Source organism: Heloderma suspectum, chromosome 17 (genome assembly GCF_057233095.1).
Source record: "Heloderma suspectum isolate Gila_16-S chromosome 17, 16-S_ref, whole genome shotgun sequence".
Lineage (NCBI taxonomy): Eukaryota > Metazoa > Chordata > Lepidosauria > Squamata > Helodermatidae > Heloderma > Heloderma suspectum.
The window spans coordinates 13638711-13663004 of NC_139474.1; the positions used below are offsets into that span (position 1 = coordinate 13638711).

At 48.6% G+C, this 24294-nt stretch overlaps 2 protein-coding genes and 1 non-coding gene across 3 annotated transcripts; 2 read left to right on the forward strand and 1 right to left on the reverse strand.

The window, feature by feature from the left end:
- Nucleotides 1-608: 608 nt before the first annotated feature.
- Nucleotides 609-6521, forward strand: SNAPIN (SNAP associated protein). The gene is made up of 4 exons (XM_084824473.1): nt 609-773; nt 2939-2985; nt 4021-4139; nt 4634-6521. Exons 1-4 carry the CDS (start codon nt 631-633, stop codon nt 4736-4738), a joined length of 414 nt encoding a protein of 137 aa, XP_084680599.1. The 5' UTR covers nt 609-630; the 3' UTR covers nt 4739-6521.
- Nucleotides 6522-6627: 106 nt separating this feature from the next.
- On the reverse strand, nt 6628-20068 carry ILF2 (interleukin enhancer binding factor 2). The gene is made up of 15 exons (XM_084824462.1): nt 19950-20068; nt 17304-17363; nt 15648-15690; nt 14999-15103; nt 13465-13542; nt 12913-13015; nt 12750-12815; nt 12353-12469; nt 12043-12121; nt 10741-10828; nt 9857-9918; nt 8927-9041; nt 8237-8327; nt 7203-7371; nt 6628-6771 (listed from the first exon to the last, which is right to left on the reverse strand). Exons 1-14 carry the CDS (start codon nt 19952-19954, stop codon nt 7211-7213), a joined length of 1173 nt encoding a protein of 390 aa, XP_084680588.1. The 5' UTR covers nt 19955-20068; the 3' UTR covers nt 6628-6771; nt 7203-7210.
- A 494-nt stretch (nt 20069-20562) lies between these two features.
- On the forward strand, nt 20563-20634 carry TRNAM-CAU (transfer RNA methionine (anticodon CAU)). Its single transcript has one exon. It is a non-coding gene; the product is annotated as a tRNA-Met (tRNA).
- Nucleotides 20635-24294: the final 3660 nt, after the last annotated feature.

A 24294-nucleotide genomic window follows, 5' to 3' on the forward strand; every position in this document is an offset into this window, starting at 1 on the left:
TTCCCCTGAACACAAGGGCGGCTCACCTCCGGGTACACATGATGCAAAGTTAGTTGAAGCCTGTAGGTAGGACACGGGCGCAGTTGCACCCTCCCACTCCCCAGCATACTGCCTCTGATAGTATGGGAGGTAATGCAGAGCCGTCGTGACTAGTAACCCTTGAAAGCCTTTAATGAATTTGTCAGATGATTCATCCTCATCCTATTTTACTTTTTACAAAGAAGGGCTTGAACCCAGGCTTAGTCATCCTTCGAGGAGACCCAGTGAAATGAATAGGACGACTAACTGCCGCGCCATTCATTTCAGTGGGTCAAGTATGACTTAAATCTGGATCCGACCCCAAAGGTTTGACTCTCTGGGTTGGGGGGGACTACATTTCCCAGCGGCCCGTGCGCCAGAACCTCCTCTCCCCCCCCCCCCGTCTTCGGGGACTCCGTTCCCCACAATTCTTCCGGGCAGCGCGCGCGCTTCCCGGCCTCCCCGCGGGAGTTCTCGCGGCAGAGCTCGCGAGGGTTCCTCGCCGTCCCTCCGCGGCAGCCCCCTTGCTCCCGTGAGCCTCTGCGCTCTCGCTCTCCCCGCCCTTGACCAACGCTCTCCCGGCAGGCGTTGCGGCGAGCCGGGCCAGCAGCGATGGCAGCGGCGGCCGGGTTGGCTGCGCCGTCGGGGTCGCCGAGCCCGGCGGGTCCTGCAGCCAGAGACCTCTTCGCGGAGGGGCTGCTCGAGTTCCTGCGCCCGGCCGTGCGGCAGCTGGACACGCACGTCCATGCGGTCAGGTAGGGCTAGGTCTTGAAAACGGGAGGGGGAGAACGGCATGGCAGGCAGAAGTCCGCCAGGTGTAGCTGCTTCCCCCCCCCCCCCAGCCTACCAGTACAGCTATGGGGAAGGAACTTCTTAAATTTCCGCCTGTCCTGGGCGTTCGTAGCTGGGTGACAGGCAGAAATCTGGCAGGTGTAGCTGCCGCAGCTCTGCCATTAACAAAGGGGGGGGGGTGCAGTTATTAAAGTTTGCGCCTGCCCTGTAGTGGGCTTTCATAGTTATAGGACAGGAAGAACTCGATCTGGTAAAGCTTTGCCCTTGCCCTGGAGAAACTGTGATGAGTGTGCTGCTTAAAAGGGATTCTGTCTGTGTGACAGTGCCTTAAACAGATGTGTGACAGGCAGAAATCCGTTCAGTGTAGCTGCCTCATGCCTTGGAGACACAGAAATGGTGATGGAGCTTGCCTGTTCCGTGGTGCCTTTAATAGGTGGGCGACAGGTGGAAAGCAGCCAGGTGTAGCTGTGCCTCTCAACCCTGAGAGGCACAGCAATAAGGATGCGGCTTTTTAAAATGTTGCCTGTCCTGCAGTGGGCGTAATAGCACATTTTTGTCTTCAGCGGTGAAGTGTAGCTTCTTGACCCTGCCCTGGATATAATAGCAATAGGAGTTGCAGCTTTTAAACACGCGTACCTGTTAAAGAACTGTATGCTGGCTGGAAATCCAAGTGGGGAAGTTTCTCTTCCTCCCTTTCCTTCTTCCTCCCTCCCCCAATGTAGGAAAATATAGGCTTGTCAGGCAGCCTTGAACGTGTAGGTAGTAATTCGAAAGATGTAGCTTTCTCCCACGATGGCATCCCCGGAGTCTACCCCCTTGTCAGGGAACTATTTGAGGTATAGGAACATAGCCAAGAAAATGATGGTTTTTCAGAAGAAGAAGCTAGGCTAGGACCCTTCTCCGTGACACGCTAGCTTTCTGTGTGCAGGGAATGATTTGGTAGAATGTCATTATATGAGCCCCGCCCTCCCTGCACCTGAGATCTGAAGTGGTAAGCCCAGATACAGGTTTACTTCCTCTGTAAGATCTAATGCCCCCAAGACCTATCTGGCCCCTTCCTAATAGGCCATTCCCCAAACAGAGAAACACCCTTAGTACAAAACAGTCTCTCTAGCCAAGGCAGTTTGGATGACGGAGAATGTCATTGCTCCCCCCCCCTCCAATGTGAATTACTGAGAATTCTCACTGATTCCTCACTCAGCCCCACTTCCAGGTATTCTGTGCACCAAAGTGGGGCTCACCCCATTGCTTAGGAACTGTTGCCTTAAACCATTAGGTCAGGTGTGCAGAATCTCAGGCCACACAACACTGCCAGTTGTCGGGTGGTTTCCTGGCTTTTGCTCGTTTTCCCCCTCCTATTCCAAAATGTTGAAATGTCTCTCCTAAGGCTTAGTTACTGGCAGTAAGAACTTCAGGCTAAAATGTGCTGGCATTTTGGCCCTGCCCTGTTTTGCCTTCACTGGAACGGAGCCCATGAGAACTCTTCAGCGATTGAATTAGCCCTCGGGGTTGAAATGGTTCGACACCCTTGCAGGGATGAACTGCAGATGATATCTGTGCTTGTTCATCCCAGGGGAGGTGCTGTGTTCTAACCTTCTTGAATCCAGTTAGCATGGAATAGTTCTCGACTGGTGATGTAAAGGGCAGAAGTTACTCCTGATAGATTGGCAGAAAGCACGGTGTCTCCACTACCCAGGGTGTAAGAGGAGGATGGGGTGATGGGGCAGAGGACTCTGAAACGAAACAGTGAAGTGTGGGTGGTGCTAGGGAGACCTGCACTATTGGTGGGAGCCAGAGGGCTGGTTTTGTCATAAAAAGCAGAAGGAGGTTGTTGGATGAAGAGAGGTATGGGAGGTTGTGGTGCAGGCGGTGATGTAATAAGCCAGATGTGTTGAATGCTTTGTAGATTTGAGGGTCTTCTCCTCCCAGTTTTAGACTCTCCGCTCATTCCAGGAATTGCCAGAGGAAATAATCCCCCCCCCCCCCCCGTTATTGTATTTTTAGGTCCCTGGGTTTTTGTGTGTGTGTGTCTACGTGGGCAAACAGGCTAGTGGATTTTCTTTTTTTAAGGGCTATTAATTTCTGTGGAATTCTTTGCAAGCCTGTTTTATCCCTCTTTTTCTGGCAGAGAGAGCCAGGTGGAGCTGCGAGAACACATTGACAGCTTGGCAACAGGTAAATTGGTGTGTGTGTCAGGGGAAGATTTGGAGCTGGCTTTGTTTCTGGAGTGGGGTCACGCTTAAACTTTTCCTGACCAGGAAGTAGCAGCAGTCCATCCTCCAGGAAATAAAGCCAGACTGCTCACTTTAGGGAAGGATATTAAAGGCAAAACTGAAATACTTTGGCCACATAATGAGAAGACAGGACACCCTGGAGAAGATGCTGATGCTAGGGAAAGTGGAAGGCCAAAGGAAGAGGGGCCGACCAAGGGCAAGATGGATGGATGATATTCTGGAGGTGACGGGCTTGACCTTGGGGGAGCTGGGGGTGGCGACGGCCGACAGGAAGCTCTGGTGTGGGCTGGTCCATGAAGTCACGAAGAGTTGGAAGTGACTGACTGAATAAACAAGTAGCAGCAGCAACTTCCACCACAGCATAGCTTGTACTGCAATGGGGGTTGAGCCTTGCGTTGCCCCTTGCCGGAGTAGTGAAGTATCAGCTGCCCTGTATTTCTTTGGTGTTGAGTAACAGAAGTTGAGAGGGTGTTGTTTTAGAAAGGGCCTACTTGCTGTTTCTGTCCAGGAGCATTTGAGTCAGGCTACTCTTTTGGAAACAATCTACGCTGCCTCTCTCTCTCCATCCCTGGCAAAGAAAATGGTAAACCCCTGTTGCATCTTTCAGCTGGGACTTAACCCCCAATGGCATGCAAAGCTTTCGGCTGCTGTAGTTTCGTTGCCTGAAGCAAGGTACAGAATTGCTCTGATCCCAGTGAAAACCAGGAACATTGGAGCCAGTGCGATATAGTAGCTAGAGTGTTGGGGTGGGACTCAGGAGATCCAGGTTCTAGGCCCCACTCGGCCATGAAGCTCACTGGGTGACTTTAGGCCAGTCTCTTGACTCTCAACCTACCTTGCAGGGTTGTTGCGAGGATAAAATGGAGAGGACCATGTAAGCCACCTCTTGCAAGGAAGAGGAAAAAAGGTGGGATCTAAATATAATAAAAATGTGGGCTTAACCTAAAACAGATAGTTCCCCCTCTTCGCCTTCCAGAGCTCTGCCGAATCAACGAGGACCAGAAAGTTGCCCTGGACCTGGACCCTTACGTCAAGAAACTGCTCAATGCCCGGCGCAGGGTGGTCCTTGTTAACAACATCCTGCAGAATGCACAGGTGTGTGGATGGGAGTGGCTCGTATGATGGAGGACGGGTGGGAGGCAGGGCCACCCCTCACAGATCAGTTCCTTAGGTTCCGTGCTAACATTAGCTCACTCTTTTGCTCCTGGTCTTTCTAGAAATACATCGGGATGTGCAGTATTGTTTCTTGCACGCAGGAGAGGCAGTTAGTCTTAAGATATTTTCACTAGCCCAATTAACTGCCTTGTCTTGCTTCTCCCCCACTCCTGAGCTGTGCCTTAATTTATTTTCTTCTTTATAAACAGTGGGTGGAGGGGAAATGCTTTTCACCACCATTGGAGAGTAGGTCTTGGAAGGTGTTGTGAAGGATGTTAGGGATGCAAGGACTTTAGGGTTGGGAGCACAGAATGTAGCCCTACAGAGTTGGTAGGGCCTTCCTCCACATCAAGAGGACTAGAAACGTAAAGGGGAAAAAACCCTTGGATCTGAGTGGCTTGGTTGTGACACTGTTGCTCCACTCTGCCCTACAGGAGCGCTTGAGAAGGCTCAATCACAGTGTGGGCAAGGAGACTGCCCGGAGGAAGGCCATCCTTGAGGCGAGCAGCAGCTACCCCCATGGCTCCCCCAGCAAGTGAGGCGTGTGGCCGAGGGAACAGCCAGAGCGAGGTGCTGCTTCAGAGGCTGCAGTGTTCTGCACAGGTACTGCTGGCTCGTGAGCGCAGTGTGGAGGGGATAAAGCTGGACTTCAGGCATTGTATGGGGCAAGGAACCCACCCGTAGAACAGAAATGCTGCACACAGAACCCTTCTCATCTTGTGAATGAAGTAGAAGGGACAGATGGAGGTGTCTTTGGTCAGATTCCCATAAACGCTTCCCTGAGGTATCCTTAACCTGGAGTTGGTGCAATTAAAACTGCTTATGGCTCTGAGTAAGAGAACATGGACAAGAATAGTGCTTCCCGCTGGTGCAATAAAGCTTACTACTAGCCAACACAGGCCTGCTGTCTGTCTTTGTTGCACGTAGAAGCAGCCTACTCAAACTAACGTCAAACAACTATGGGATTGAAGCACTAGTCACACACAAGCCTTTGCTGGAAAATAGAAAGGAATGGGGGGGAAATGGGTGTCCCAAGCTGAGGCAGGACTACACACTTTAGAACAGGCAGGAGGGAGCGCAAGGCCAGCCCGGAGGACCCAACTTTAATTAATGCACACTTCCTCCTCCTCCAGCTTTCTATTCAAGGGGACTTCCGTACACATGCTCTCTGGGGGATAGAGATGTCGTTCAGTGCAAGAACTTGAGTTCAGCTTTCTTCCTAACTTCCTTCCCTAAAATAATGATATAATGCTCGTCCCTGCAAGATGATGCTTTCTCCTGCCTTGCAAAACTATTTGAGCATCTGCCATCTGAAAAGCAGAGCATCAGTCAAGGTGTACCTCATTCTGTTGATGGACTTCCTGACTAGAGATCTGAAGGTGTGGGGAAAAATTGGACCCCCCCCCCTCCATTTTTGTTTTTTTCTGAAAAATTGAACAGCTTTGGATTATGAAATTTGCTTTTCGAATTCCCGCGCCACCACCTCTGCCCCCAAAAGACTAGAAATGTCAAATGTCTGGAAGTAATGAAGCAATGGGAGAAAATGTTTTTTCCGTTTCTTACTAAAATTATTGATGCAATGTATAGACATTTTCGGATGCTCCAAGTCATGCTGCTGTTTCCCAACATGTGAATAGAGTCAGCATGGAAGAAAATGGACATTCTTGATGGTTTAGGCTTTATCTTCCTGCTTCTTCTGGCTTTTAAGATGATTTAGATGTTTCTGGGACTACTTGCTGAAGTTCCCTCTGGTCAGACATAAACTAGGAACCTCAAATATGTTAAGGGTAATTTGGTTTGCTCATAAAATTAATCATGTTTGGTATATTGAATTTTAGAAGTATAGTTAATTCAGACAATTACAGGTGAACTGTCCACTTCTTAAAGTTTTCAAATACAGTGATAATTTAATGAGCAAAGTTATACATAATATAACTTTAAAACGAAGGCTGCTTTATGTTCCTAAAGGAGTCTTCCTCAACCTGGTACCCTACAGATGTTTTGGCCAATGCCTAGCATTCCTGACAATTGGCCATCCTGCCTGAGGCTGATGGGAGGCGAAGTCCAAAATATCTGGAGGGCACTAGGTCAGGGAAGGCTGTTCTAAAGCAACAAAGTGGCTTTGTATCTGTAAGGAGTGCTTTAAAAAAGTATCACTTATCACAGAACAGCAAGGCTTTTTAGTCCCTCTACATCTAGTAGTGGATGGAAATCTTTATCAGGCCAAAAACAAAAAAGTACTAGGAGGTCCTGCTGAGGGAGTATGTAAGCGGTTTCACTTATGATTGCTGGTGTCTTCCTTTTTAAAATATTTGCAATTTTATGCAAGCTGTGTGAGCCCTTCTTGCAGGCCACTTGGATAACAATTGGCAAAGGCTAGATTAATGGCAATACTGGAGATCTAGCACTGAGACAAACTCTCAACAGCTTTTAAAAGGAAAAGACCATTTTAATGGCAAGAACTATAAAAACAAGACAATTAGAAATAACACATGGGTAGGACACAGGCTTGGTCCTAGACTACAACTTTCTTCAGCTGGTTCATCAAGTATGAGGGGCAGGAAGAATTCCACTGAAAGACAGAAGGAAACAGCCCTTGAACACACTGTTCGGCACCAGTCTCTTCCCCACCCTGCCATGCCTACCCTAGTATTCAAAACCAAAATTAAGGTTGTAGGCATGCCACTCAAAGCTATGAGAGCAGAGCTGGTCCTCACATATCCTAGCTTTGCTAAGCATTAGCAAGGAGTCACCCCCACCCTCCTGACATTTGCATGTGCTACAAGGGAGCCTTGGCCCTCGCCACCAGCCCTAACATTTGGAATAAAGGCAATAGATTAATTGGCTCAGAGGAAGGATGGGGAAGCGGGGATCACAAATAGGCTGACTAAAACAGAACTGTGGCACTATGCAGTACCATTTGGGTTTGTTGGAAGAACTGCACTCCTGTCTGCAGAGGGGTAAAATAATGACCGCTCTCTGCTACTACGCTGCCCGTCATACCTGGGGGTTCACTCCTGGGTTTCCATGCTCTCCTCCTCCTCCCCAGCAGGTGTGTCTTCCTGGTTTTCTTCCTCTTCTTCCCCTTCCTTCTTCTCTGGAGGTTTCTCATATGCCTTCTCTGACGGAGTCACAATCACCCCTTCCCAGGTGGACATTTCGGTAGCCAGGTCTGCAAAGCAAAAAATGCTACAGGAACCTTCCAGGGTGAGGGAAAGGGGGTGGGGTGGGATAACAGGCCCCATGCTGGTGTCTGACAGAAGGTACAAGCTACAGTTGGTTAGAGGGAGTCTCCTTATGTGTGTTGCCCCGCCCCGCCCCGCCCCACCCCACCCCACCCCACCCCCTTAAGGTAAAAGCCTTAAAAATGCCAAAAGACTGTAGAGAAACAGGTGTTTGTACCCACACCCTTCGCTACAGGTCTGCCCCACAAGCTCATTTACATGACAGCAGTGATCAGGAATTCTGCTGCTCTCAGGGCCAGGTCTCTCCCATGCCTTTCCACCATCACCCTTGTTCTGAGCCTGTGTGAGCCTTCTCCCCATCTGCTGCTACGCTAACAGGTGAACTGCTTTGAAGGCCATCCACCAACTATCCTTTTTGGGTAAGCCAGAAGCTCCCCCCTCCACCTTTTTCATGCCCTGCTTTTAAAGGACACAGGCTAAGCAAAGAGGAACAAGCAACAGACAGGACAGCGTGAGTTGCAGTGCGATCCTATGTCTACTCTCAAGTCCCACTGGCTGCAATAGAGCTGACTTCCAGGTCTGTGGGTATCAGGTTGCAGGACTACACTGGCTAGCCATTTGCAGGTCATGGCAGGACTCCCCAGGAGGCTCTCCCACCCGTGGGGTTTCCACTATTTCGAACATCTCTTCCCACAACTAAATCTCAAGGTTGCAACACTGTTATGAACCCAGTTCATTTACTCAGGTTTGCAGACTGTTCTATCCCTTCCATAAGGCTCAGAGCAAATAGCGTTTTAACAGATTGTTTTTGCCCCTCTTGCTCCCACTGGTTTCCAAGAGCTTCCTACTTACAGTTGGCATCTCCTTCCTGCCCGAGGATCTTTCGGTAGCCACCATGAGAGAGAATGCGGACGAGGGTTTGAGCTGTGTAGCAAACCATGTCCTAGCCGGTGCCAAAGGAAAAACAGAGGGATTGGTATGCTGTTAGCATTCCACTTACAGCGTCTTTTCAAGGCTTTTCCTCCCCTGGACATTGCTAGCAATTTGATTTGTAAGTTGCAAGAACCAAATTTGCCTTCTGACAGCATATTTCTCTTAAAATCTGGACTCTAACAAGAGACAACAAGTTACACAGAGAAGCCGGACGGATGCAAGGTGCTCATCTTGCTCCAAAAGTAGTTCAAAGCACCTGGCATTTGAACTGTTTAAAGTGCTTCCATGTAGTTACCTCTAGTAATCTTTCCAACAGCACTGTCAGGGGGGCCAGTTCTGACCCTGCATATTTACGGGGGGAGGGGGGGCCCAAGCCTGAAAGAACACCGACTTGGCTAACCTAATGAGTGAGGTGAGAACTGGGGGCCTTCCATTCATCCCTACTATTCTATGATTCTATAGGGATGCTCTGACTTGGATTCCTGCACTGAGCAGGAGGTTGGACTCGATGGTCTCACAGGCCCTTTCCAACCCTACTATTCTATGATTCTAGCCACTGTAGCATACCAGTCTGACCATAACAACAAACAGCGATGGGACCAGGGTTACCTGCTGCTCCAGGGTCATGACTGTGTGGACTCTGAAGTTCCCGCTCTCACAGGGATCGGTGATGCCGACTGACCCAGGAAGGAACAGCCCTGCTGCCAAGATCTGAAGGCAGCGCCTGGGAAAAAGCAAGATTAGGATGCCAAGGAGTATTTGGTCCATGTTCATTAATTCAGAGGTGTGCTGTGTAATCAGGTGAATACAAAATGTAAGTCTGGCACTTGATGAGCAGCAGGGAAGGAATGGGATTTGCTCTAGAGCATTTGTTGCCTAGACAGACAGGCAACACAAGGTGTGTGCTGGCCAGGTGTGTGCAAGTGTAGCACTACTACAAGGAGCTGTCTCCTCCAGGAAATGCAGGCATCAAAGGGCAGGGGAGTCACTGGTAATGGAGTTTAGGCTCATGGGTTCTTTTCAGTGTAGGAAGTGGAGCGAATGCCATTCTTCCCTCCACTCAACCGGGATTCTAGGTGAAGAGGTATGAGGGACTGAATAAGGAGCCGAGGATGGTTTCTGCAGCACGGGAGATACAGTAACAGGGCGTGCAGAGGCTTTAGAATTCTGGCGTGGCTTCATAGATTTTTGAGGAACACTTGGCTCTGATGTGCATAGCCACATATAGTTTATTCTTGCTAGGAACTTTCAATTTCTAAGACAAGGATGAGAGAACAGAGCACAGGCAGGGCCTGGAAACAGGCACATGCGAGAGCAAGGAAAACAGGCCAGCAAGGAGCTAGCAGAGGCCACAGGAGAGGGACCAGGAGCTCCTTCAAGCGTAACATCTCCAGCTTTCCCTCTGGAATTCACAGCCCTCAATATGGCTCCATGAGCTGAGCAGGCAGCAAAGTGCTTCTCCCTTTAGCAGATTCCGAAGCTGCATGTTCCCTCTGCCTCCCCCATGAACGCTCAGAGAAACGATGCTTTCAACCATACCTGTACGCAACGTTGAGAGCCAAGGGCTGTCGGGTTGGGTTATTCATCACTGCGTAGTGGCCCTAGGACCAGAGAGAGGATGGTTAGGATTTGCCAATAAGGGATGCTGATTATTTGAGCTTGGTTTTCTCACCCCTGCTACTTGGAAACAAGCCCCACTAGGTTCAGTGGGGTTTACTCACAAGTCAAATATTGTATTGTGCATAGGTCACTGGCAAGTCCCTCAAGGAGCAAATATTTCCCCGGGGGGGGGGGGGGGGGATACAATTAAAAGGACCTGCATTATATGCAATTATCTCCACACTGTGGAAAAGGCCTTGTAAGAAAGCGTGTCTAGGAGCAAATTGCTGAGGCTGTGGTCTTGGATGCCACTTGAGTGCTTCCAGACAGAGGGCTCCTAGTGCTACCGATGAGGAAACATTGGGCGGCTGTTCTGCCTTTTCTCCAACAGATTTTTTGGCGTGGAAAGAAACGAGACAGAAATAGTGGTGGGAAAACATGGGAGGGTTATGAGTAAGGAAGACAACGTCTGCCCCCTCCCCTGAAAAATTCTGTGAACGAGGCAGGGCAATAGCGCCATAGAAGCCTCTTCTGGGGGCACTTTGAGTCCGCGTATCTTCTGTTCCTCCATCTTCCTCAACTTCCATATCCTTTTTGAATTCACTATTCAGCTTCTTAGATTTACTTAATAGTCTGCCCCAGCTCTTGATCTAGGAGCTCTAAATGCTTCAACTCAGGGAAATAGATACTGATCAGGCTCTCCAAGCTGCACAAACGGGATGCATTAATGCACACCCAGCCCCTCCAAGGGAAGCAGTGTGACAGGATGCAGCTAGAACAGAGAACTAACCCAAACTGGAAACCACCCCCCACCTTCCACCTACAAGCAGGTCAAGAATCCAAGGGGTGAGGGGTTCAAAGCCTGGAAACCGCATCCTGAGGTCCTTCAGTAGACGGATCAAGACCTTCACCCTGAAAGAAGAAGGCAAGGTCATCCCGGAAGTAAGCATGGTCACTATTCTCTCCACAATAATAACAGACTCTGGGTCACTCAAAGGAACCGGTTTGGCAGTAAATTCAGGCACAGAAAAGAAAGCACTTCTCCACATTACGTACAATTAAACTTGAGGAATTTCCCAGCAGAAAAAACAGTGTGGTGGCAGCTGGTTTAAGAGGCTGTAGTCTTGAGGATTAGAAAGATGCATGACAGAGGTCTACCGCTGGCTAGCGATAGGATGGCTACATGGAACCTCCATGTTCAGCAGCAGTTTAGCTCTGATGACCAGTTGCTGGGTGGCACACCCTGGGAGAGGAAGGCTGTTGCCTTCATAGCCTGCTTGTGGGTGTCCCAGAAATACTTCGTTGGTTTTGGCATTATTTTATGAGGAAAAGCGGGTAATAAATAATTAAATTCTGTTGGCCTCTGTGTAAAGCAGAAAGATGGACCTTTTGGTCTGATCCCTCAGCACTCTTATTCCAGATTTTTTTTTAAAGGGCCTGACGAGCAAACCATCTACATTATCTGGAGAAGAGTCCTTTTTTCTTTTTTTAAAGTTTAAACAAATTCTTATAAGACTCCAGGGTGGCACACCACAGACATAAAAATTATGCAAGGTACAAATAGAAGAAAACACCGTCCTTCATAACAATTACAGACTCAAAAGGCAGCAAAAGATTGAAAACTACAGGCAGATTAAAAGTAGACAAGCCTTTAAGTAACACCAGGGTAAACTGAAGAACTCTTAACCTGGTGCCAGAAAGACTGATGTTGGCAACAGTTGTACCTCTTTGAAGAGGGCCACTGCAGAAGAGGCCCCCTCCTTAGTGTGTACAAAGTGCACCTCTGGTGAAGGCGGCACTTGGTGTAGGGGCTCAGCCAAAGGTCTTACAGCCCAGGCAGGCTGGTATGGACAACTTAACTGGAAAGACGTTCGCTGTGACAAGACCAACATCCCCAAGATGCACTTGTTTTTACAGAAGAACTGGACGAAGAACACCAGGAGGAAGCAGCCAAAGGAGAGCCTAACTCCTGAAGAGACCCACCAAAGCCCTGGCATTTCCAGTAGTGAAAACACTGATGGGTGGCCAAAAACATCCTAGAGCCCACCGAGACTGGAAAGCAAGGGAGATGCCTTCTCTCCTAGCCTTTTGCAAGATGATCCACCTCCCCAACCACAAAGACTTACGTGGACTGAGAGGCGTTTTCCTCAAACCAGCGGGCATGTCGGATAGCTGCCAGAGCACTCTGCAGCACTTTAATATCCACTGAGGGTGAGGAGAAAAGAAACGACCTTAGGGAAAATTAGAGCCAAGTACTACTTCAGCAGACAAACGATCCTGCCTGCCACCTTCAACCCATCACGAAAAGGGCATAATGTCCTTTTGCTAAGTTGATCTTTTCTACTCCTCGCCCCTGCCCAAATCTCAAGCTGTTTAGGCAAGCTCTTTTTACCCATCCCTCTGCTCGCCCCCAAGAAGATGGCCACGTTTCCTTACAGTGCAGCTCTGGATCCAACTTGCGGAGATTGGGGGGCACGGTAGTGATAAGGATCTTCACAGTCGCATCAGCAGAGCTGATTTCAAAACCTGTCTCATTGGTGAGCATAGTGAGTACTGGGGCAGCGGAGAGAGAAAGAGAAGTAAAGTTACTACAGATCTCAACACTTGGGAAACAGATTTCTCTCAGTCTTCTGTTTTACTCAGGAACTTCTACCTTATTTTGTACTCTGGATCGTATCAATTGTATTTGGGGCTCCACCTGGATGGCTTGAGTGTCCCTTTGATTCCTGGCCATGTATCTAGCTGGTCTTTTCCCCTGGGCCATTTTGCTTTAAACACAGCTGTGAGTGGCTCGTGCAACAAACAGGGCACTGGCTGATGATGTGGTACTAACCTTCGGCTGGATCCTGAGTCCTCAAGCTCTCCACAACTTTGTTTCCCAAGGCAGCGACAGCTTCCACTGTGGAAGGAAGAAGTAGAAACTCAAAACATTATGCTCAGCTACAGCCCCCTTCCCCCTGGCCCCATCTTCCCTTGGCATGAATACAGAAACCTACATGTGGGCAAGATTTTCAGGATCACGACCAGATCAGCCACATTGTGGCCAGTCATCATGGTGCCTTTCTTGTAGGACCCCACCTGGCGAACCTCTTCAATTTGCTGGTAAGGAGGGGGGGGGAGGGGGGAGAGAGAGAGAACACACTTATGCATAAGCAAGGAATGGTGAGCAACTCCAGGATTTGAGCAGTGTGTGTGCACGAGTGTTGCCACCCTCAGACCATGTCCCATGGTTTGACCTATGTAACGGAAGTGTCTTGAGCTATTCACTTGGCAGGGTCTTTGGGATGGTGCCATTTCTTTTGTTTTAGCAGTCTAGACCTGACTCTCTAGGCTAGAGATACTTGATTAGAGGTGGTGATGTGTAGATCCTGCCTGCAAGCAGGCTTGGAGGACGTTCTTGATCAATTCCAACCCAGCGCCTTGGAGTTACTGCACGCTGAGAGGAGACTCAGCTGGCTAACCACAGTGCCTCAGGTGGAAGCTGGTGCTGCCTTGACAAACAGATATTCCCCCAATGCACTCTCAGGAAAGAGGGGGAGAAGACTCACCACTTCGAATGTTCCTGGCGCCACAATCAAGTTATCAATCACATTGTTGATCTTGGTCACCAGAGAGAGAATAGAGGCCTAGTATGGGGTGGAAAAGAGTATTAAATGGATGTATCCTTCATATCACAACATGTTTAAAACCACGGGGCACAGTTATGTGCACGAACAGGGCCATTACGTATGGCACACCTGCCAACTGCAGATATTAACAATGCTAGGCTTTTGCATATCTGGTGCTACTGTTAAGACTGTCTCCTACCAGGAGAAATTAACAGATGCTATCCCTGTAACTACTAGTTCCTGGGATAGTACTAGCTCCCCTCTACTCAGCACTGGTTAGGCCTCATCTGGAGTACTGTGTCCAGTTCTGGGCACCACATTTTAAGAAGGATGAAGACAAACTGGAGAGGGTTCAGAGGAGGGCGATGAAGATGATCAGGGGACTGGAAACAAAGCCCTATGAGGAGAGACTGAAAGAACTGGGCATGTTTAGCCCTTGAGAAGACTGGGGGGAGATAGGATAGCGCTCTTCAAGTACTTGAAAGGTTGTCACAGAGAAGAAGGCCAGGATCTCTTTTCAATCATCCCAGACTGCAAGACACAGAATAATGGGCTCAAGTAACAGGAAGCCAGATTCTGGCTGAACATCAGGAAAAACTTCCTGACACTTAGAGCAATGCGACAATGGAACCAATGACCTAGGGAGGTGGTGGGCTCTCCCACACTGGAGGCGTTCAAGACGAGGCTGGACAGCCATCTGTCACGGATGCTCTGACTTGAATTCCTGCATTGAGCAGAGGGTTGGACTCGATGGCCTTGTAGGCCCCTTCCAACCCTACTATTCTATGATTCTCCCTCAGCTGTCACCAGCAGCAACCATTCCAACAGGCTATACTGAGGGAAATGAGAGGGAGAAGCAGGGCCATTCCACCAGCCCTGCTGAAACTCTTGAGGTTTTTTCCCCCCTTTCCCACTCCATTCCTTTTCTTGTGTGTGTCATTGTTTTAGACTGTCAGGGACTGTCCTGTTTTACTGGTTATATGTAAGCTGCTCCAAGAGCTTTTCTTGATTGAGTAATGGGATAAAAATACTTTAAATACATACATATGTGCATGTTCTCTCCAGACCAAATGTACTCCAGGACAATTAGAATGGCTGACCAGGGCCTGAGACATCAAGCACATGAGGCAATTGATATATTATGCTCATTTGTCAGGAAGGGAGAACCACAATGTAGTTGCTATTTAAGATGAGAGCATTCATAATTTTGCCTTATTATGTGAACTGTTTCTAGCTGGTGTAATCTTTAAACAGTAACAAAAACCTGTGGTGATGGTATTTCTTTTTAATTTCTTAGGCCATAAGGATCATTGCTTCCATTTAATTGATTTTATTGAGCACCCGAGCTGGAAAATTAACTCGATTATTTTATGACCAATATGAGATCAAAGGCATAGACAATGCCCCTGGCCCACTCCTTAGCTAAAACCTCTTACGGCCACCGGGAGGAGCGCAGCAAGCATGCAGGATGCACCTGTTCAGCAGATGTTGGAGCAAGGTCCTGGTTTCTCTTCAGCAAGGCTTCACTGAAGGCAGTCTCATCCGGGGCTGGTTTCACGCGGGGGAAAGCCATCTCACACTGGGGGCAGGAGAATACCTTTAGTGAGAGTTTGCCACAGACACACCCCACTACCTTCATCTCCAGTGGTACCGTTCAGGAAGAGTTCACACATGTCTGTTCACCGCACAGCAACACCAAATGGCAACCTATGCTTGTGCAAGAGCTGCCACCAACAGACCAATATAAAATAAACAGGGCTGGTTAAAAAAAAAAAGGCTAGATAGCTATGGTTTGGCCTCCCAGTATCTCTTCACACACACTGATATGCAGCCCTAAGAGCCTGATTCTCATGCAAAGGGTTTTCCAGCCCTGGGTACCAGCATCCCTTGTCCATGCTCAGTTGCCAGCCTGTGCCCACTCATTCTCTGTTTCAAGCTAACCTAGAGCATCAGGCGTTCCCACAGAAGGATTTACAAGGGAAGCACACCATCTCTAGATGTATCCAAAGAGCTCCCTAAACTTTTCAGCCCCACACTTTCTTTTTAATTTCCCCAGGAAAAAACCCTCAAGCCAAGAGCACTGTATTAAAGTTATGCTTAAAGCACCTGTCAGGCCTACTTACCACATAGAAGTCGAAAGGGATGTGAGGCACAAAGGGTCGGAACCTGAAACACAGTTAAAGAGGAAATATGAGCCTTTAGATTTCAATTCTGCCTCAGGCCCAAGCCATATTTACAGTACATATTTGGCATACTTCACAGGGTCACTAGCATAAGAGTAAAAAAATAATGACTTCCTTAAAGCTTTTGTAGGGAGGAAATACATCAGCGACAAGTCCCAGTATATTCATTGAGGGTTACTCTCCAAGCTTGCACGCTTTTACTTTGGAAGAACCTCCACTGATAGCCGTATGTCTTGCTGCCAAGTAAACTTGGTTCAGATTAGGCTTTATATACAAACCCAGTACTCTGCCCAATGAAACTGCCTCAATCTCTCCTTTGGCTGAAGTCGCTACCTGCAACTGTCAGTATACAATACTGGGTCACTGATCTAGCCTGCACCCAAGAGAAGGAGTAATGCAAATTAATAAACAATTATTATTCCTTCTATCCACTTAGACTGGGAAGTGGGAGAGGTGTCCAGAATTTTGCAGTTTAACTCTCCATTCTTGCTCTACGTTCCTACACTGCCAGAAACCTCAAACTCAAAAGTTCTGTTGAATTAGTATTTGTGTTACTTTGGACTGCTTAAACTGGAAACAGTCCCTTCCAGCCATTACACTTATCTGCCCTAGTATTCAACCCACACTGTGACACAGCCAAACATATAGCTGTGTTATATACAAGGCTATATTAGGCGCCCAATCAATTATTTCAGGAACAAGGAAAGCAAGGATTGGAGAACCATCGTTTCAAAGGTAGAATGACAACAGGGGGTTGGTGTCTTTTCCACACACCCATCAGCCAGTGCACCCAAGTCCTCTTTCCTTTTTTTAATGTTTAACTAGAAATTGCCCACTATTTTTTGGGTGTATCTATGCACCTCCAGGAATGCCGCACAAGTTAGCGTAGTTAGAAGCCTGTGGTTAGGTTAAGTCTCCCAATTTGTTTTCAAATTAATGTGTCCTAGAAAGTCCAGAACAACTTCTTTCCCCTCATTGTGTACACATGCATGTGTGCATGTGCAGTACAGAGGAAGAAGTTAGAGAAGCACTAAGGTTCCAGAAAGGTTGCTAAGTATTATCAGGATGAGGCCCTGCACCCATCCCACAAGGAAGCAGGCCCTGATTGCCGTAACAATCTGACATGCACAGCTGGAAGGTATTGAGTTGGCAGTTGGTCAAAAAGTTATAAATAGAGCAGCTTGCAGCAGAGGAAAGAAGAAACTTCCCCCAGACAGTAGAGGCTGCTACAGACTAATCCAAGCTACTTGCACAAGCAGGAAGTTGCAGCAATAAAATCCCAGTATTATCAGCTGCTACTCCACCTCCTGCAGGGCCTTAATTAACATGCTCAACAGTGGTCCGGGAACAGACAAGGCACACAGAAAGCTTCATAAAGGTAGGCCTAATCATTTTACATTTGTAGAATTCAATTTCCTCTGCTGCAAAATGTACCAATATTTAAAAGCCTTATAGCTTAGGAACTCTGAGCTTCCCTGAAAGCCCCGTGTGGAGTGGGATAGGACACTGTGGGCCTCTCAGGGCTTCAGGTTGCTATATTTTCTGCTCCTCACACTACTAGAGTTGCAGAAGCTATTAACTCCATGTGGGACTTACCCACTGCCGGGACCTCCCCGAGAACCAAAGCGCCCGCCACGACCACGGCCTCTGTCGCCCCTGAAGGAAGGCATGGAGGAAAAACAGAGTGGTAAGCTTAAGCAGGAGCCAAGATGTGCTGGCATCTTTGTTTACTTGCTGCCCCCCTTATCTATATTGAGGGTGGGGAGCCTGTGGGCCAAATGTGGGTCACTTCCTAGGCCATGCTCCAGATTAGTATTATTTACTTGATCCTGCTCTGTCCCCCCAAACTGCAAAAATGATGGAGAGTGCCTTGCACAAATTTGGGAAGGATAATGCCTGGATGCAAATGTCTCTCCCCTCCACCCCTGAACAAAAGTAAGAGTCACACCTGTAACTCTGACTACTTTGGCTCTGCCCACTCCTTGAATGCAAACCTCCCACACAACAGAATTCAACAGACAGGAAAAAAAAGTTCCCATTAGAAGTCTGCTACAAAGCTAATACCCATTTCAACCATCCTCCAATCTCCCTGCCCACATAAAAGAAGTTCCATTCATCTCCAACCCAATCCCCAAAGTAATCCTGCAAGATCAGATGAAGCATCCACTGTATCCAGTCAAACACCTCTAGAAAATCAAAATGGGGATGAAGGTGATAGCCTTCTCTTGTTGCATGTTTGCAGCATCCGGTGTTTTCAGAAGTAGATTCTTTGTTCCATCCTCAGCTCTCTTTATACCAATACTCATTCCCTGTTGTTGTTCAGTCGTCTCCGATTCTTCGTGACCCCATGGACCATAGCATGCCAGGCCTAGTGATACGTTCCATGGGGTTTTCTTGGCAAGAATACTGGAGTGGGTTGCCATTTCCTTCTCCAGTGGACCACATTTTGTCAGAACTCCCCGCCATGACCTGTCCGTCTTGGATGGCCCTGCACAGCATAGCTTATGGCTTCACTGAGTTACGCAAGCCCCTTCGGCTCATTCCCTGCTATCCCATAAAACTCCTTGCTTCATGTCAATACCATTTCCTCTCCCTCCACTGGTTCTTTATGCTCCCTCCACTTTTTGGGACACAATAATTGTACAGCTGCATCAGGCAGAGGGTCCACCTTGGCAATGGGCCACAATTCAGTGATAGAGCACATGCTTTGCTTGCCAAAGGCCCCAGGTTCAATCCCTGTTTTCTCCAGGCAGGGCTGTTGAAGTTTCCTGTCTGAAACCCTGGGGAGCTGCTGGCAATGAAGATAATACTCTGTTAGATTGACTAACAATCTTTATTCTGTATCAGGTATAGTGATGTGAAGGTCTGGGAAAAAACCTTGAAAAAATGAGGAGGGGGAGACTGGGAACCCCCCCCCCAATTTTTAGAAAATTTTAAAAACAAAAGCCCAGTCCCCCTGAAGTCTATTCATCTCTGATCAGGCAGCTTCCTATATTCCTACTCAATGGGACTTTCCCCCTCCAGTAAACATGCAAGTGGTCAGGCTACACACATGAACAGGACTGAAGCCTTCCAACTGGTAGTGCACCTGCTTTGCTCACAGTAGGTCTCCATTTCAACCCCTGGCATCTCCAGTGAAAAGCCTTGGAAAGACCTCTGAGAATGCCTGCTAGGAAGGGTAGACCAATCTTTGCCCTCCAGATGTGGACTACACCTCCCATCATCCGCAAGCAAGATGGCAACAGGATGATGGGGTACTAGCCCAACAATTCTGGAGGGCATCAAGTTGGAGCAGGCCAGGGAAGGCAAGATTGGGCAGCAAGGATCAACAGAATGACCCAGTATAAAGAAGCTTCTTGTTACCTGGGTGGTCAAACCCACCAGGAAACACGAAAAGCTCCTCTCTCCCAGTTGTCTGACGCTTTCCCTTTCCTCCACCATCCCCACCCGGCTTTACCAGGCGCTTGTAGTAGAGATAGACCGCTTCTATCCGTAGTGCTTCCACCGCTGCATTTATAACCTCTTTTTGTGTCTCACAACATTTATGTACCGCTCCACATCTAAGCAGATTCTAGAGCAGTGCACAATAAAAGATAAACCGAATAAAGCATCTTATTAAAAGTTTTCTTTAAAAAAAACCACACACAATACCAATAAAAAACGTGGCTGGTCAATCGAGGAAGGCTTGTGGAAACAAAGATGTCTTCATCAAGCGCAGAAGACCACGCAACATGGGGACCTGCCTGACCTCCAGAGGCAGGCTTGTGTTCCACACAAAGGGAGCCACCACACTGAAGGCTCGGCTTTTTAATTAAGATTTTGTTTGTTAGTCTGGATTTGATTGCGTATTGCTGCCTTGAGAACCAATTTGGGGGGGCGGGGGCGGCCGAATGGAGGGATCAAAATAAAATAATCCTCGCTTCCTGTGGGGGTAAGAGAGACCTTCCCTTCCCCAACACATTACCTGCCCCCCCAACGAGAGACCCCCCAGTCCCCTTCCTCCTCCACGTGTCCTCAATCCCTCTCCCTCCCCCACGTGCTAATCCCTCCCCTCCCCCATTCTCTAATTCCTCCCCCCTCACATGTCCCCAACCGCCCCCCGCACCGATGCGCCCAGCTCCCCTCCTCAGAAATGGAGGGCGCCCGGCTCCCCTCCTCCTTTCGCCCCCAATTCCCTCCTTCCGCTTCTCCCCTCAGTTCCCTCCTCTCCGCCCTCCACTCTCGCTTTCCTCGCCTCCTCACCTCATGTTTCCGTCGAGCAATAACCGTCGCCGCTCCGGGTGAAGAGAAAACGGCGGTTGGAGGTAGAGAAATATGAAAGAAAAGCTACCCCGCCGACCCTCGCGCCCACCGCTTTGCCCACCTCCCAACAAGCGTCCCCGCTATTGGTTCCCGCGGGAAGCAAGCGTCGTGGCTATTGGCTGCCGCCGAGCCTCCACGGCTCCATCCAATCGGCTTCGCGCGTCCCGCCTTTCTCTGCGTCAATCGCGCGATGTCGTTGGCTCGCTCTGCCCGCCTATCATGGAGATCGATCACGCGCTTGCGCGCGCCCCCAACCCCCACCGCTACGGCCTCGCGGGCCATTGAGGAAGCGTTAGCCAATGGCGAAGTCGGCAGCGGGAGCTGCGACCAATGGGAGGGTGAGAAAGAGGGGCGGGGCGGGGCATCGGCAGCGACCGCGCGGGAGGGGAGCACGCATGCGTGGGGAAGGAGGCGGAGCGTCTCGGAGGCCGCTAGGGGGAGAAAGCGATGTAGAAAGGTGGCAGGAAGAATGGGGGAGAGTGTTGCCTCGGGCGCATGCGTGCAGTGTAGCAGCGTCTTTCTAGAGCATCTATGGAAGGTTGCAGTTCCAAGCAGCAGAGTGGCGCAGCGGAAGCGTGCTGGGCCCATAACCCAGAGGTCGATGGATCGAAACCATCCTCTGCTAGTTTAATGCGTTTCGCTTTTAATTTTTTTTTTTTTAAATTCTGGATGCTTTTATTTTTTTTAAATAATACCTCTGTGGAGGGTGAGTGGGCAAGCCCTTCAGGTGGGCACACATTCCCCCGCATTGTTTACCACAATTTGCACAAAAAGTACAGTTGTGGGTTTCCCCCCCTAAAAGCAAAAGCAGAGAGAGTTGCTAGTTGTCTCCTACTGATAAGTTGAGGAAAAAGGCCTTTTGGGGAAGGCCATCTCCTCTTTTCCCTTCCTTTATTTTATGGTTATTATAATAACCATAATGGTGGTTATTATATGGAGCACCACCATTGTGCATGGCATTTCATAAAGTGCAAGGTCTCTGCCCCTGGGACTTTACAATCTAAACATGCCACACGGGTGACAACAGAAGAAGAGGAGGAAGATGGAGCCTGGGGCAGATCTTTTATTTTAAAGAAACCCAAAGCCGCCTCATCAGGCGGCCTGTCTGAGGAGAATTCGAATGAGGAGGTTAAATATGCTGTTTACGTCTTTCCCTCACCCCCATTTGTCTGCTCAGCTATCCGCTGCTTTTTTCCTCAGGGGCTGGGAGATGCAGGGTTCTGCCCACACACCAAAAAGCAGCTTAAGAGATAGTGTGATTTTCAGTGGGCGAGATGGCGACAGGAGCGAGGGAAAAGCAGCCTCCGTTATTCCACCTCTTTGTCTTTGAGTGCTGCCTCCGAGGCTGCTTTTCAACGGGACACGCGTGTGCGGAATGGAAGGAAGAGGCACCAAACTCCATCTCATGTCTGGTTTGGGCTTGAGCTTTACTGAGGTGCCGGCAGCGTAAGTGAGGCCTTTGTTAGCGCCAAATAATACTTCGCAAAGTCAAGAGCGAGCTTTTGCATTCTTCGGAACAATTCTGGCTGCATGTGAAGCAAAAACAAAACAAACAACCTGACAAAAAAGCGGGGAAGCGACAGGAAATGTTGCTGAGGGAGAGAGAGAAAAAAATCGGTCATAAGAACATCAGAAGAGCCCTGCTGGATCAGACCAAGGGTCCATCTAGTCCAGCATTCTGTTCACACAGTGGCCAACCAGCTGTCGACCGGGAACCCACAAGCAGGACACAAGTTCAACAGCACCCTTCTGCCCATGTTCCCCAGCAACTGGTGTTCATAGGCTCACTGCCTCTGGTACTGGAGGTAGCACGTAGCCATCAAGACTAGTAGCCATTGATAGCCATTGTTCTGGCTGAACATCAGGAGAAACTTCCTGACTGTTAGAGCAATACGACAATGGAACCAGTTCCCTAGGGAGGTGGTGGGCTCTCCCACCCTGGAGACATCAAGACGAGGCTGGACAGCCATCTGTCAGGGATGCTTTGGCTCGGATTCCTGCACCGAGCACGGGTTTGGACTCGATGGCCTCGTAGGCCCCTTCCAACCCTACTATTCTATGATTCTATGATAGCCTCCTCCAGGAATTTGTCCAACCCCCTTGTAAAGCCATCCAAATTGGTGGCCATCATTACATCCTGTGGCAGCGAGTTCCATAGTTCAACTACGTGTGAAGAAGTCCTTCCTTTTATCTGTCCTGAATCTCCCACCAATCAGCTTCATAGGATGACCCTGGGTTCTAGTGTTTTGAGAGAGGGAGAAAAATATCTCCCTATCCGCATTCTCCTCACCATGCATAATTTTGTACACTTCTGTCATGTCTCCCCTGACCCTTCTTTTTTCCAGGCTATTGTAGTATATATTGTAATCCCAGCTGTTGTAACCTTCTATCATAGGGGAGATGCTCCAGGCCCTTGATCATTTTAGTTGCCCTTTCTGCTCTTTTTCCAGCTCTACAATATATTTTTTTTATGTATGGCGATCTGCAGTCATCCTATCCTGGAAACATCTTTTCTCTCTGATTCTTCATGTGTCCCCCTTTTTTTCTTCCTCTTTTGTGGCTTAATGCCTAGTCTGAAGAAGAGTTTTGTTGAACTCGAAAGCTTGCTTGCTACTTTGTGACATTTCACTTGGTCCAGACAAAGCTATCTGGATTATTTCCCCCCACTTACTTGACTGTCCTGGAAACATCTTTTCTCTCTGGTTCTTCATACGGGTCCCCTTGTTTCCTTCCTGTTCTTCTTCTTGCGGCTTAATGCCTGGCCTGAAGAAGAGTTTTGCTGAACTCAAAACCTTGCTCACTACTTGTGACATTTCACTTAGTCCTAATAAAGCTATCCAGATTATTTTCACCCATTTACTGGGCCGAGCTGGCTACCTGCCACTTTTGTGCTAGTGTGAACAAGACAGAAGTGGAGTTCTTTTTTTCTTATTATTTTTGGGCCAAAGTTGGTGCGGGAGCCAGCAATGAAAAGCTTGTCCTGACCTTTAGGTGGCACCATTGCTCTTCAAACAACAAATGCGCTGCAAGTCCCAAATTGGGGGGGGGGGGGGATGCTGAGCCAAAACGCCATAACTGGACTCCCTGAAAACTCTCACACCCCTCCTCTCCTTTATCACCTCAGGGAGAATGAGGCCAGAGAGTGTGAAAAAGGCACATTTCTGCAAACGTCCCCGAGGACGCACAATTGGAGCCATTCCTGGGTAGAGTTACTCGGAGGTAAAACCCGTTCACTACAACTTCCTAATGATAAGACCTGTTTGAGAGTGGAACACACCTGTTCCAGGAAGCTGCACTGAGCAGGGGCTTGATGACCTCCGAGGTCGTTTCTAACTCCACAGTTCTATGATTCTTCCCAAGTAATTTTGGCTGGGTCTGCAACCTTACAGTGCAATCCTGTGCATGTTCACTGTGAAGTATGTTCAGCGCATGGTAAGTGCGCATGGGATCGCGGCTTTAGTTCCAGTCATTTCATGGGGATTTGTGGCACAAATCTATGCATGTTTACTCAACAGCAAGCCCCACTGATTATTTCAATGGGGCTCACCCCCTAGTAAACGTGCATAGGATCGGGGCCTTAGTTGTGACTAAGTTTAACTGGACTGTACCATAAATTTGGTGGCAGAGGGGTGCAGTGGGGGGACCTCTCACATCTTGTGATATATTAGCAGGCTGTCCTTGACAGAGCCTTAGAAAAAAATGAACTTGGAAACAGTTTTGGAATGTATTTATTTTGCATCTAATTTGTAACTTTTTACTTAGAGCGTTGAGAAAAGTGTAGCTATAAACCAGATTACATTTTCCCTTCTAATTATATTCAGATTTTGGGAAAGTGTAGGTTGTACGATATAGCCCGTGGAAAATTCAGGCTGATCTTGATACCTGTGTGCTCTTTAAATTAAGTGTGTGTGTGTGTGTGTGTGTGTGTGTGGCGGGGGGGGGATGGGATGGGATGGGACGGGAATCTATATACTTAACTCAAAAGCTTCAGCAGAGTGCTAGATTAATAATTAAATGCAGCATCTAGTGGACAGTTGGTTTGACTCACCCTTGAAAATAAGCCCACAAAAGTTACTAGCCTGCTACGAGGGTAATCTGGGTTCCCATGCTGGCTAGGAAGAGGAGAAGACCCATTATCCAGGGCCTGCATGGCTACTAGCCTCGGGCAGCCTAGCAGAAAAAAATCCTTCCAATTGGGATGTTGAAGAAGGGGCAAAGGGTTCCGTCCCCCCCTCCCCACCGGCCCTCTTGCTCACCTGCACAGAATTCCCAGTGGCCAATGGCG